The 15245-nt window shown below is 40.9% G+C and overlaps 1 protein-coding gene across 1 annotated transcript in view; it reads right to left on the reverse strand.

Moving 5' to 3' along the window:
* Window positions 1-230: 230 nt before the first annotated feature.
* Window positions 231-15245, reverse strand: part of POLQ (DNA polymerase theta) — a 53949-nt gene continuing 38934 nt past the window's right edge. Inside the window, exons 21-30 of the mRNA XM_012569955.5 lie at window positions 14475-14612; window positions 13003-13177; window positions 12420-12555; window positions 9916-10034; window positions 9144-9328; window positions 8686-8797; window positions 7003-7127; window positions 5396-5549; window positions 3544-3659; window positions 231-702 (exon numbers count right to left, since the gene is read on the reverse strand). Of these exons, the coding sequence (XP_012425409.5) occupies window positions 589-702; window positions 3544-3659; window positions 5396-5549; window positions 7003-7127; window positions 8686-8797; window positions 9144-9328; window positions 9916-10034; window positions 12420-12555; window positions 13003-13177; window positions 14475-14612 (1374 nt within the window). The 3' untranslated portion in view covers window positions 231-588. The remainder of the gene's footprint in view (window positions 703-3543; window positions 3660-5395; window positions 5550-7002; window positions 7128-8685; window positions 8798-9143; window positions 9329-9915; window positions 10035-12419; window positions 12556-13002; window positions 13178-14474; window positions 14613-15245) is intronic.

A 15245-nucleotide genomic window follows, 5' to 3' on the forward strand; every position in this document is an offset into this window, starting at 1 on the left:
AAAAGGCTTTCTTAAAAGCCAGAGGCCAACCAAGCATAGGTTCCACCCACTGTGAATGCTGACAGCTGCTCAGTGAGAAATCCAGCCAACTGTAAAGTCACATCAGCACCTGAGTGCCATCAGCAGAATCCAGTACAAGATAATCCTAGAAAAGGCCTGCAAAATTCTACATCAAGTGCAATCACAATGACTCTTTTTGCCCCACACAATTATACACAGTCACTGCCAAATTATGTTTGCACCTTGCTTTAATAACGCAATCCAGCTCATTTCATACGTAATAAATTCATTAGGCATTGGAGGTTTATACAAGATCAAGCACCCTTGACAGAATTAATTTAAATATCCTTTTTTTAACAATTAATTTCACAGTTTAAACATGCTTCAGTGCTCTGACTGAGCTCTGGATGGTTTGGCTTGGTGAGTTCATACCAGCTTCCACCACACGTTTCAGAAGGCAGCTTGGTACCCTGCCAGTAGAAACACGGCACAGGAGGATCACACCGCCAGCAGGTGATCCCAGACCTTCACCCTGCCCAGCCCATGGTGCCTCCTGCCTCCCCACAGTGGGAAAGTCACACAGCAGTGTCACAGCTCCAGGTCCTGCAGGGCTCCCCAGCTGGGGCCAATTTTCACTTTAACATCCAGTTTCACTGAGAGTTTGATGGCGTTTTCCATCTCACGTTTCACAATCTGAGCAACCTAGAAGAAAACATCAGGCATCAGACACACACACAGCTTCAGTGCTCTGAGTTTCTGTCAATAGCTGGGGCAGACAAGCACCTGGAATCCAATCCTGCATTTATTTGCACTGACTTACCACCGATGGGAATGCAACCAAATCCTGATTAGTGCTTATGAATGGAGAAACTGTATAAAGCCAGTGAGATTTTATGCAGCACAGAGCTCTGACTGGTTCTGCAGTGTTTAAGACTCCTCAAAGAAGGGGCCAAGATTAACTTTCTGTTAAACACCTGAGATCCTGAAGAGTCTCATCTTTCACTTAGCTGCACAACTCTTAAGTGTTTCCTGGAGTCTGTTCTGAAAACTTCAAGGTACTGAAAGCAAGACGCAAATTTGCCAGAAGCAAAGAACGGTGGCTCCTCCGTGTTGTGCCAGCTTGAAAAGCACTCTGTGAAACACAAATTAGAAACCTCTGGGAAAGCAGGTCATATTCCATGTGGGTGCTACAAATACTGCCCAGGTTCCCCCTCACTATTTAGTTAAGGCAACTCCTGCCCTCTAGTAAACAGATGAGGTAACTGTTCTCTGCTCTCCAAAAGTATTCCTAAGAAAACATTCATTTCTATACACAGTTAGGAGACCAGGAATTATTTTTTTCTGCAGCAGTTTGGATTACAAGAGACTGGATTTTTTTTCTCCTGACTACAAAAACCTCCCTGGACAAAGGTACCCCCTTTCCTCCCCCAAGACCTATGCAGAATCCAGTCTGTCCTGGATTGCTAATTTGAATGACTCTTTCAATCCACACCCATCCCATGAACCTTTCCACAGCAGAGTGAAAATAGGCTTTGAAATTATGGTGATTCCTCAGCTCAGCTAGAAGCCACCCTGGCAGCAGAGGAACTATTCAAGCTGTCTGACCCTTTCATGTTTTTCCCTAATTTTCTGACAGGTAGCCACCATAGAAATTCCTCCATAGCTTTTTTTGGGGAATGGAGGAGGGGCTTGAGGAGATCAGAGCACAGGATTTTACAACGGCATGAAGAACTAGGGGAAAATCTGTCTTCCAAACCCCTATGCCCCCACATACTGCATTTCAAAATGATCTTGATAACCTAGAAAAGTGCTTTGAAATAGGATGTAATTCAGCACAGAGAAGTACAGAGTAGAAAGAAGCAGGGTAGAGAATTAGGACAAAAATAATCTACTGTTCAAAAATAGGATGAAAAATAACTGCCTGGACAGGAAAAAAATTGGGTTATCAGAGATTCAAAACTGAACAGGGCCTAAGCAAGGCACGCTGCTGTGAGAAAACAAGGAAACGAAATTCTGGAACATAGAAAATATCGCTCGCATGACACACAAATCAATTTTCCACTCTATTCAAACCACTCCAGCCTTGATCAAGTTTGGGGCCCAGCAGATCAAAAGAAACATGAACCATACAGAAGGAGAGTCTCTGAGCATGGTCACAAGTCCAGTACATGGCACCAGCAAAGAACATCTGATTAGGGCTGCTGCACCCAGAACCAGAGGCAGCAGCTGTGCTGCAGGGCAGACAGGAAAACCTGCTGGTTTAAGCAACTGCCCAGAAAAATCTATGGAGAAATACATCTGAAGGGAGTTAGAAAAGCTGGTAATAATTACTCTTGAAGTTGAGGTAGTTAATGAAATAAATAGAATACAATAAATAAAAAGCAAATCCATTCACTTGTCTCCAGTTCTCCTGGGAACACCATGATAAACTGGAGTCAGTATCTAAAAATGTTAAAGCCTATACTCAGGGGATTTTAGTATTTTACAGGAGGAATATTAGGAGCCTTTTTGTCTCAAAAACAGCCTGCCTAGATTGAAGCAGCAGATGTCTGAACAAAGCTGGCAAAATGAGAAAAAGCTCGAGCTGAGATTCAAGACAAAAATATCAAACCTTTTGTTTCTACTTATATGAACACATTGATATTATTAATAAATATATTCACTTATGTTCTTCATATTTTTATTAGCACATATTTATTAATATATACATGCATGCTCGGGCCAGTCAGCACTGCTGAAAGCTTTGTCAGACTAGGAGTTACTGCTTGCCAACAGGAGATGACCTTTTGACATCAGAGATGTGCCTGTGCAGAAGTGGAAGAAAGGTATTCCAAGATATGGAAGCACAGCCTGGGAGCCTCCCTGTGTCCATGCTCAGGACTTGGGAAACTCTGAGCTGCCAACACCCAGCTCAAACACCTGCCCCTGAGAGACTCCTCTGTGCCTAGGCCCAGAAGTGCCTTCAGGGAGGAGAAGCACACACACAGACATTAAGGGCACTTAAAAACCACAGAGCACATTCCTTGTACCTATCCCACTGCCAACCAGCACCACAATGCTCCCACCAGGAAGACAAGGAGGTAGGGAGTGAGGAAACAAGTACCAAAAGGACAGAATCCTCCTTTCCCTGCACAGAATGTTATAATGTTCCACAGCTGTTATAATGCATGTTCTGAGTTAGGCACCAGAGCATAAACAGGAAGGCAAAAATACCTCCAGGTGAGGAAACACTTCCCCCTATACCTGTCAACAATACTAAGCCACTTCACTCATGAAGCCTCACAGAGAATTTGCATGAATTGCTGTTACAAGCAACAAAGCACACACTGAAAATAAACTTCAGCCGTGGGGATGGCTTGAACCCGAAAATCAAGGGATCAAGCATGCAAACATGTTTTTTTCATCCAACTGAACTTTGTTTTCACAGCCCTTTCAGCACCCAGGGAGGGGAGATCCAGGGAAGAGAATGTGAGCTCCTAGAAGGAAGGCTTGTTTGAAATACAGGAACACAGCAGAGCTGAAAGAGGAGCTGCAGGGCTGTACCTGGATGACATCATCCTCTGCAACTTCATAGAGCAGCTCATCGTGCAGCTGGAGGACAAAGAAGCCTCCTCGGATGGGATGTAACATCCCTGTGTTTCTCCTCCTCGACAGCCTTCCTACACAGGTGAAGAGCAGAGTCTGTTAGGCACCATCATACAAAAGTGTGTTTCTTGTATCAAAAACCTTGGCACATTCCTAATGCTGAGAAAAAGAACGTGAGGACCTTGAAAATTAAAAAGCCCCTGCCTACAGACAAAACCACAAATCATGGCTATTCTATCAATATTTGTGCAGCTACTGAGGAAAAAAATGAAAAGTATTTTAGATATACACATTTCAGCCTTACATTATAAAGACATGAATCAGAACAGAAGCAAGAGACAGTTGTGTCTCCTGAACCATCTGTTTTGAAAGTAAATTTTAAACAAAATCGTGCAGAGTTTAATCGGAAGCTGGTTTACAACATTCTCTCTGGCAATGAATTAGCGTTCTGCTTTTCTTCCACAAACATTTTAATGGCTAGTTTAAGGAAGGAGTAAGCCCTCTGCAAAATGCAGATTCTGAAACTGTAGCTCCTGAATAGAACTGAGGAAGGAAGAAAAGAGCAGTTATTGAATAAACAAATAAGCTGCTGACAAAACCAAGATCCTGGTGGGCCTTCCCTGACAAAAAATAAAACAAACCCTTCAATGGTAAAAGCTGTTGGTGTTTTAAAATAAACAAACACCACCTCACACACAGAGATGCAAAAGTTGTTTATTTCTCAGGTTAACTAACAGGAGGACTTCAGTTCACACAGAGGGTTTCAAGCCATCATCAGTTGCTCACACAAGCCTCACACTGAAGCAGCAATGTTGAAGCAGCCACATGATGCAGGATGCTCCTCTGATGGCACAGGCGTCTCTAACTTGCTGAAAAATAATTCCTTCCTGTTCTTCAAACAGTATCAGAGCAGGGGAAAACTGTCACAAATGCATCTACTCATGTTCCTACAATTACACCGGCCAAAGGTCAGTAGCTTCTGCTCCTAGGAGAGGTGGGAAGCTCTGCCAAACTCATGCCTTCTACTCTTAGCTGACCTCTGAATCTGGTCTCTCCAAAATAAACTCCCTGAACACGTTTTTAGAGGTTTGGCAATTAATTATTTAGTTTCCAAATCAGACTCTTCATATTAAGATAGCTTCATCTTTCAATTGAAGCATAAGAACTATCAAAGAAGTACAGCTCTCCATTTCTTAAGTAGCCTTCCTAAAATACACCTGATGAGCAAAACACCATCTACATTAAGCTAAAAAAAGTCTTTGTGGCATTCCTCTGGGAATGAGCAGCCCAGCACAGCTTTGCTATCTGCAGCCAGAAAAAACTTACGCTGATAAGTGCTTCATATAATACTCTTATGAAGTCTCTGTACATCAAATTCCAGCCAACAAATTCCACACTTCATTCTAACAAAAAAAAATGTCTTTTTGGAACCAGGAGTCACCCCACTCAATTTTTTTCACTGCCTCTGAAGCCAGATTGTCTGCTCAGCTCCTTCTTTCTACTTCTGAACAACTCTGTGGTGGCATCACAGACCCTATCACCCTGCCAACCTTTGCAAGATCTGCTCTGAGGCAATTGGAGTCTCTGTTTTGGTCATGTTTCCTTTAGTTTGTTGAGCAGACATTTTTCCTCCTTCCTGATGACTTTTGTGACCCTTAAATACAGACTTACCACTGTCAGGAAATAAAACTTCTCTCACCTCTAGGCCCAAAAGCATTAATTTTTTTTTTCATGCCCTTTTTGGTTTTTTTAATTAACATTAGTAACACTGAAAATCTTGCTCCAGTGTGCAAAGAAGAGGCAACCATACCTGTTTTATCTCTCTGGAAGGAGCTCTCCAGATGTCCATGGGACTTGAACACAGAGGGGAAAGCTTCCAGGCGCTTCTGAATGTTCACTGTGGCTGTTTTGACAATATCTGCAGCAGATCCCTGAACAGTTGTGTTCACAGCCTGGCGCTCTGCCTGAAGAGAGACAGTTGTTCTCAAACCTCACCCCAAAAAATCAAATCCAACATGTCACATGTACTTAATGAAAACTAATAAATACATGGCCAAATATACACAGAGTAAAAATTCCAAATAGAGTTTCTTCTATCTGCCTGAGAAAAAGAATCATTATAGACTAGCTTCAATACACAAAATTTCTACAGGCACCTGACAAAATTCCACAAATTTAAAATTCATGAATATCAAGAGTAATAATCTGCAAGAGTCACAATCCACAAGAAGAAGAGCCTATACCCATGGTAACAGTTTTCAAGGGGAGAGGAAAAATCTCAGTTAATCCAAGCATCACAAGACATTTCTGCCTAAGGGATGGACATAAGGGATGGATAACCAAAGGCAAGAAACTGGACTTCATGGACAAACAATCTGGTCTGCCACACTAAATCCTGACTGCCAGAGCATTACACACCAGACCACCATTTTTTTTTTCAACACAAGCAACTTCTCTACTAATACCCTGCTCAGACAAGAAAGCTGTATTCAAAGTTTCTTTTTTCTTTGTTTAGAGCAGAAACATGTGCAAAGAACTATGAGAATGCTGAAATTAAAGTGAAGATTATTCATTAACTGGTCTTAAATATGATTTTAAAGACTAAATCAAATTTGGACAGAAGATGCATCTAGAAAGCTTTCTGCTGAAGTATTTTTCAGCTCAAATTGTCCATTATTTTCAAAAGTGTTTGAAAGCCTCCTTGTTTCCCTGTCAACTCTTTAGATTACAAACTCCCTCACTTCCTTCTTCTTCTTCTACTCTCATCTTTAATTCCACACTACTTGATCCAGCTTCCTACTGAGAAGTACAATGCTTCCTCCCCACAGAAACACCTCCCTAGGAAGTCAATTTACTCTTATGGAAGTTGAGTCTATGGGAGAAGTGTCCAAAATGACCTGGAAAAAAAAATATGCAAAGGTGAATGCTAAGTAAATATTTATCTAAGCAATTTTCCTTTCAGGGAAAATAAGAAAAGGAACAAATACCCAATATATAGGTCTTAAATGCCTTTTCCTGTTCAAGTGCTGACAGCATGTAACATACAAAGACTGCTGAGTGGGAGCAACTCAGCCTGAAGAGTTAAAGTGTACCCCTGGGTGGAGGCTTTTTAAAATCATGTCCATCGATTTCAATAAATTACTCACTCCAGCTCCAACGTGGGAGTTCTGAAGTGAGGTTAGCACAGTGATGAGAGCTGCACACCCAGTCACAGAAGACTTACGTCAAACAGGCCATGACAAAAGCTCTGTTACTCAGAGATTGACTGAGGAACAATGAACTAAGCAAGAAGTGGAAGGTCATGACTAAGATGGCTCACAAACCTTGTAAAACTACAGACATGGCTACGCAGATAAATATGACATTTTAAAAATAAAACTAAAAAATAATTTTAAAAAGGCACAGCACTCAACATACATGAGCTTTACTGTAGGGATTTGGATCTTTGATAGCTGGCAGGTAGCGCCGTCTCCCCAGGATGGTCTGCACAAACCCATCCCTCCTGCAGCTCCGCACTGTCTCCCTCAAGAATTTCTGAACCCCTGCGAAAGGAGAGAGAAAGTTTTCTGTAATACAGCAGATGTTCTGTACTGACTTCTCAGTGGGGTCACTGAAAGCAGTCTGGAGCAGCCAAACAGCACAGAGGAAATCCTTTCAATTTCCCAGACCCCATCAGTGGACAAAGGTACATGATCACTCATTCAGCTCTGCTGCAAATCCTATTAAGAGTTTTGAGGTGGAAAAGAGTGCACAGTGTCAGGATATCTGGCTGTGCACAAGGAGGTGGGAAGTCCATCCTGCACACTGCCCAGGTACAGAGGGTCATATGTGTATTACTGATAATGGAGAGGTCAGAACCTGGACCAGCACTGGAAAGACAAGTAGTAGGAAGAGAGTAAATTGAAAGCAGGAGCCACAGTCCTTGATGCCTCAAGCTGCCTGACTTCAGGCTGTGTCCCTTCAGATTCTAGGATGAAATAAAATCACCCACCTGCACTTTGCAAGGGAAGGAGCAAATCCACCAAGAGTGTTAAAAAGAAACTTAGGTCAAAGAAAGGTGAGACAGGGAAGGGTGAACTTACACTGCAAGTTCAGGTAACAACTGTATTAAAGTGGGAAAAGTTAACTCAGACAGTTTCTTTCCATGTTTACAAAATATAAAATGTAAAAGGACCTATTCAAAATCAAGACTGACAGTATAAGCCAATTCACTAGGTATGTGATTTAGGAGTCAGCCTAGCAACACCTCTAGCAAGTGAAAACCCACAAGAAGTGAAGTTACAGCATAAGGTACACTGCAGTTTGTATGCACTCACATGTACCGAGAGAGAGGAGGCAGGAAGTTGTTCCTAATGGTCACAAAGGAGAGACTATTCAGAAATTATTGGAGACTAAACAGAATCTTAACAGAAAACCATTTTTCTGCATTTGTCTCCTAAAGAAACAAACCCTAAATCTTCAGAACATAATTTTTCACCTCATTTTCAAGTCCTATGACTAGAGCTAGCTGCTTCTTGCCCCATTTGCCCTCCATTATTTTTCTGATTCAGCTCTATTCTCTCTATATCTTTTCTAAAAATTAACATGCTTATTAGAAACACAGCCAATATCTTTTTACAAAACAGGGGAGAGCTACTCTGAGCAGCCTGATAAAAATTAAATGTTAATATGTAAAACAGTTTAAAACTCCATGAAAGCAGAAGACAAAAACAGAAGAAAGAAATGGTTATATTTAAAAATTATAAGAAGTACAATCTAAAGTTGTCACAGCATATCATTTGAAGCTGTGTTTTTATAAGGAAAAGCATGTTTCTCATTCAGAAACTGAAGAGCTTTAAAATTTCTCTTCAGGACTTAACTAATTAATTAAAACAACAAAAAAATTATTATAATAAGTAAAGAACAAAGTCATAAAGGTGAATAAACCCAGAGTAGAGTACAAACTGCTGCATTCATGCACTGGACATTTTCAAAATGAAAAGCATTTTCAAGAGATACAAGTAGTAGGTTGAGACAAATTTAGGATTTGAAGAGACATGGAGAGAAGGGATTAAAAACAACAACTACCACCACCCAGCTCCCAGACAGCCATATCCAAACCTGTATATCTCGATTTGAAAGATTCAATATAATTGGCAGCTTCATTTTCATCAATCCCCATCTGCTCGCCTAAAGATTTTGCTCCTATTCCATAGATGATTCCATAGCAGATCTGCCAGAGGAGAGGGTGAAGAATTACAACCGTTTGGTCAGCCACGCAGAGAAAGCAGAGCCAAAGCAAAATGTGATCCACTGGGAGACAAGTGTATGGAAACAAGGGCAAGTATTTGAGAAGGGAGACCCCCTCTGAGTCCAAGCCATTCATGCTGTTTTTCTCCACCCTCATCCCCCCAAAAAAAACTCTGACAGCTCCAGTTGCAACGTACTGAGAGTGGGAGGACGGACAAAGCAACTACTGAACAATCACAGCCAAACTCAAACAGAAAAACGTACTACAATGTGTTGAACGCTGAATCTTCCTGCCCAGAAAGCTGCTGTGATCTTTGTCCTTAAATTACCTGCTTAGCTTGTTGCCTGGTCCTTTCTCCAACAGCTTCGGGATCGATCATTTTCCATTCTGCTGCGATGCTCTTGAAGACATCAGTACCGCCATTCAAGGCTTGAATGAGGCGACAGTCACAAGACAAATGAGCAAGGATCCTCAGTTCCAGCTGAGAGTAATCAGCAGCCAAGATTAAGCCACCTGAAATCAAGAAGTTATCAGAAAGCATTATTTCAAAAATTACTCCAATATTCCATCCAACTTCCCAGAAAGAAGGACTGAACCCATCCTTTATCTTTTGCTCTGAGAGTTTTTCACAGCAATTTCTATCAAGACAAATTCTTGCCTGTTTCCCCAATGCTCAGGCCTGCATGCTTTACATCTAGTCACATTTAGAATCCATCAAAACCATGTAAACAAGAATCTGTCCGTGTGTATAAGATAGAGCAGGCAATGTGAGAACTGACATTTGGATAGAAACAACACCAGGTAGAGTGCAATTTGTGTATTAAGAGCTGCCTTAGGTACCTCTTTAAAAAACAGGTATTCTTAAAGAGGAAATGAAAGTGTGAACACGTAAATTATATCATTTGAATACTTTGCCCCACTGAAACTCTCTCTTTTACAGTCATGTGAATAATTTTGAAGGCATGCTAACTACTGCACTAGTTTTCCAAGTAGGCTGCTTAGACACATATATACTGTTATCAATCCTTAAACCTCCATCATATCTGGGATTTTTTGCTAACCATATACTTAACAATTCCAGAGCAGGACCTGGGCATTACCTGGGAAAGGAACAAAAGCATGCCTCATGCTAACAGAAAATGGTATTCCTCTTTCTTTGGATATGTTTGCAGCTTGAACCCTTAGCCCATTAGGCAAAATACTGGAACGCTTTCTGCATCTGTGGAGAAAAAAAATTATTCTAAAATACTAAGAGATGTATAATAGTTTTTACCACAATGAATCAGTGAAAACAAGTGAGACACTGGCCTCTATTCCATTTTTCTGGACAATCCATACCCAAATTTGACCATGGAGGAACTGGACAGAGATCCCATAAATACCTGAAAAGGATTTATTGATTTCAAAAAGATTTAGGGATAGATCTTCCTAGTACATTCAGGATTCAGTTCAGAAATTGGATAATTCTGCTCTAAAACTGGTAAGATGAATGGCCCCAGATCTGTGATGAGCTTATTCCAGAAAAACAATGGAGTCACAGGAATCCTAAAAATTCAACACTTCACCTTGAGTGCTAAGTCTCTCCACTCTGCAGAATGCATACACCAGCCCAGAGGCAGAAAAATCCCTCCCTCCAACATCACCCTCATTACTGCACATGCACATATTCACTAGTAAGCCTGTAAAAACAGAGCAGAAGTCACAGAAGAGGTGCTCGTAACACACTGCACGTTTCCTCCCTAAAGACTGAGGGGAAAAGTGCCCCAAAGCTGCTCAATTTTCTTTTCTGAGAGGCCAAAACTTTACAGTGTCACCCATGTGCTCTGTGTCCTCTCAGGGCTGCTTAGGTCTCCTGTCTCACCAAGCCATTTGTAGCTGCAGATGGAATTGTATCCATGAGCACATCCACTGAACAGTGCACAGCTCTGACACCATTCACATTCTCCCATCAGCACCAGTCTACCAGACAGTCCAATGGGCTCTTTGCTGGAAGGCAAAAAGCCTTTTTAAGTCCTTGGTGTCTGGATCAGGGATCTGAGCAAATTCTTTATCAAAATGAAAAGGTAAGATCAAGACTAGTTTTAGCAGAGCACAGAAGAAAACCATCAAGCTCTCCCTTGTGCACTTCCTTTTCTTCTTAAATATTGGCTTTTCAGGCATGGTAGGGATCAATGAGATGAATGCACAAAAATCACAGAAATAAATTTTCAAAAGAAATAAAGGTGAGGGACAATTGCATGTCTGGCTACTGCAGAAAATCACACTGTTCAGCGTAGGTTCTCAATTTAGTTAAATGAATAAGGGCTTTATATCATGACCTAATTTAGCTACACTCTTTTGGTTAGAACCTTCTTTACAACAGGAGGAAAGAGTAGCAATAGTAGTTAGTAAGATAATAGACAGTTTGGACCAAAGTCTGGAAGGCCAATCAGAATTGCCTGGATGCCAATTTCTTTTGTGCCAGCAGTCATTTCTGTGCCTTTAGGATTGCCCAACTTCTTAACACAGGGCTGCTTAACTAAGGGATGTAGGAAAATATAGGAAAAGTCAGCCTGAGAAACAGACCTCTCAGAGTCTGGCAGGCACTGCAGTCTCTACAGGGAAGACTCTCAAGAAACCAGCACACTCCCCAGCCATCCTGAAAAGCTGCTGCAAGCCTGAGCACTGCCACAGCTTTATCTCAGAATGGCATTCCTGCCTCCACGGCTATGCCTGGTTCTTCTGAGATGTAGATGAACAAGATCCTTCTACTCCTGAGTTCTTTTCTCACTACTTTCCCAAGGCACAAGGGTATTGAACACACGATAGTAGCAGGTGCCAGATAGAAGAAGCAAAAGCCTTCTCAAATTTCTCACATCTTGCTGTGGGGAAAAGGGCTTAGAAAACTCACTCAGGTGACACAACCGGGACAAGAACCTGAATGGAAAGAGAAACTGAAAGGGCAGAAAAGCACCACCAAGTAGGAAGCCTTAAAGCTCACAAGGTAGATGCTAAAAGATCGATCTTGGTGTTTCACTAGACTGCCACACAACTGTTAAGGTATTGGCATGTAATGCTGCCAAAGTAGAATTGTAGAATAATAGAATTGAGGGTATTTGGTTAAGAGAAACCAAATTTAGAAATCTTCTTCTGCTACCTAGTAGTTACTGCAGGTCACTATCACAAATGAAATTATTAACAAAGAATGAAAAATATGTTCACCCCTGTTCCCTTAAAAAGGGAGCTGCACAGCATAAAATAAATACATTTTCTTCTGCTTCTTCCACAATATTCTATCCTCTTTCAGAGTAGTTCTTAGCAAGTCAAACCAGATCCTAACTTCAGTTTGGTTATTTTCACACTCGGCTGGGAATGTAATGCTAATCTCACTGAAGAGTTTCATAAAGAACATCAAAAAGAAAGCAAATAGCTACAAGAAACCACATGCTGCTAATATTATTGTGTCTTTCATGTATCACTGATTTTTAGGTATTTATTCCCCAGTAACAGAAACACTGAATAACAAATCACACTGACACGTCAGCAGTCACAGGTGAAGTCAGAAAGAAATTTGACAACCTGACTACATTAAGATTAGACAGAAGCTTTGTCAAGATCCTCCTACCTGCCCCCCAGTGCAGCATGAGAATTAACATTTCCATGGGCTTGGGAGGGGGGGCTTTCTTCAACCACAGTTGGCATTTCAATCTCAAAATCTCTTGGCACATTCTGGATATTTGGCTCTGTGAAGCTTACTCGACCTGAAAGGAAGATAGGGCAGAACTAAGGAAGGGTCCAAAAGGAGTCTCTCTAACTTAATACAGCTGCACACACTGCATCTCCAAAATACAGTGGGCAGGAGAGTGAGAGGACATAACCACTGAAAATTTTTTAAAAAGGAAAAGTCATTTGTGTTTAATGGGCTTGTGATGGTTCCCCATTGCTGTACCACTAATAACCTGTTCTGGAGTCAAATTTACACGGTAATATGTGCAAGAAATGAATAATACTGCTCAATGAACACAAAACTATTTTAAACACATCTGGATTTTTTTAATGCAGGTATATGTCAAATAGATGTACCAGTATCTTTGGTTGAAACAGAGCACAGGCTTGATTTCCTATCTTTTCCTCTTAGAAAAGCTGCACACACATACAAAAATACAAAAAGCCAGAAAGAACTGAGGCATTGGCACACATTTGTTCACCTGTAGCTGTGTGAGTCTGTGAAATTGGATATATCCTTTCCATTCCCAGTGCAGAATTCAATCGCTTCTCCCTCTGTAGTGGAAACACCACTTTAGTAATGGCATTGTTGATCCTCCTCCATTCCAATATCAGCCCTGGCAATGGGTGAAGCATCTTCAATTTCTCCAAAACATCCTTGTGGGAAGAAAAGGGCACAACTAATCAACAGCCTTTAAAACTTTATTTGTTAAATTTTTGCAGTTCTGCAGGAAAAAGTTACTCCTTCACCCACAGTGAGCTTCCAGTGTCACTGCCTTAAAATTAAATTGATATCCTCTCCACTTATACCACCTACACCTGGGTAATCAAAGCACCACCTGACATAGCTGCAGCTTTATTACCCACGAGAAGACAATCACTTTGCTTTGGACTTCTACACCCTCGTCACCATTCTTAATCTGCACCAACCAATAAACCACCTGAAGTGATGAAATCACTTGCCATAGGTCCCCTACCTTGTTTCCTCTTGTCCAGCATTAATGCTTCTCCTCCATCTTCTTGCATATTTTCCTCCCTGCTCTCTCCTATCTGTACACTAGGAACACCAAGTGAATCCCTTGACCACGCTCCTTGAAAGACAAAGCTGATCACTAGCAATCAAATCCTTTCAGTTTAATCAGAAACATAAAAGGACTAACAAGAATTTCGAAAGACAGTAGGATTTCTCAAAATAACATTTTTTTGTGTGTTGCAGGCAGCTGCAGCCTCCTCCCTCCACATCACAAAAGGAGGAAATCCTCCCTTAGCTTCTTGCTCCCTGCTCTGCCACCACAACTGCACCCAATGGCTTCACTGCCACTTGAGTTCCAGAAATCAATACTTGTCTTCCAAGTACAGACTACACTGAACAAGGGGAAACTAAGGAAACAACATAGATTAATGAGTCCTGCAAATAGGAACATATATATCTGCTAATTTCACTTGTCTGGCAAGAGCACCCATTAGCCTGCAGCAGTTGGTATTAATGCAGGCACACAATATTTATCAACTGGCAAGAATGTCAATAGCCTTCACATTATACAAACTTCTGATATACTAAATTTGATAAACCATCAGATTAGCCATTCTGAAGACAAATTCTCTGAAGCAAAAAATACAGATTTGATAGTAGCAGGAAGAGAAAATATTGTATTTAGTCGACATGGTATTTGAATATCTTTCAAGCTGATGTGGAAAAATTCTTCTGCTATTGGCTTTACAAAATTATTGTGCTATTTTGGTCTTACACGTGATTTGGGAAATCAGATTCTGCCTGATTTACTCTTATTGAAGCCTGCTATTTACAGGCATGTCCTCACTGCACTCAAGCTTTAGGAGAGTAGCACTAACTCTGCTAACAGAAGGTAGAACCCAGTTTGAATTTTCAGTGGTAACTGGAGGAGCAAAAGGCAATTAAAATTTACTTTCAGACTAGAAACAGATTTTCCTGTACCTTGGTTGTACTGAACTGCTTGCTTAACCTGACCCTGTTTCCTTTAGCAGTTGCTCTTCTGGTGTAACCCAGGGTTTTCTTGTTCCCTTGGACTTTCACATCTCCATTTTGTGGCAACTTCAGCTCCAGGAACAACACCTGAAAGAGGTCAGCATTTCAAATCAGTTTCTGCATGCTGCTCCCAGGAGAAAACAAAAGCAACTGAGCACTTAAACAGCTTGTTCCAGCCAAAGGATAGTACAAATGCTTCAGGTAATTAAAAAGCTGATTAAAGATCCCAGCTATCAAAGTCATTCCTCCTCATTTTAATTAACTACGAAATGCAATTTAAAATCTCATTTTCTGAACACTCTAAGTTTAAGTTCAGAGGTATGTTTTTAGAAAAGGTAATTAACTCCATCCAATAAGTGAGGTTATTACTGACAGTCAGGTGTAATAAAATGCAATGTTCAGATGACTGAAAGTGGGAAGAACATTGGTGAAAAAAAAAGAAGTGTTAGCAGGGAGCAGGCTTCAGAACAATATGAATGCCACAGAAGGAGGTGGTCACAAATACCTTTTAGAAAATAGCTAGAATATTTGTTTTTCTAACAAATTGCCAAAAACCAGAAAATTAAGCATATGCTCATTTGGTGACAGGCAGAATACAGCTTTTAATTTTTCACTTTATGTTTCCATGTAGGATGATACACTACTTAGCAGCTATTGTCTTTGATTTCACAGCTGGCAGGAGGGAAGAGAAAGCTTTTCTCCTGCCCATTTATGTCAGTA

Source organism: Taeniopygia guttata, chromosome 1, assembly GCF_048771995.1.
Source record: "Taeniopygia guttata chromosome 1, bTaeGut7.mat, whole genome shotgun sequence".
NCBI lineage: Eukaryota > Metazoa > Chordata > Aves > Passeriformes > Estrildidae > Taeniopygia > Taeniopygia guttata.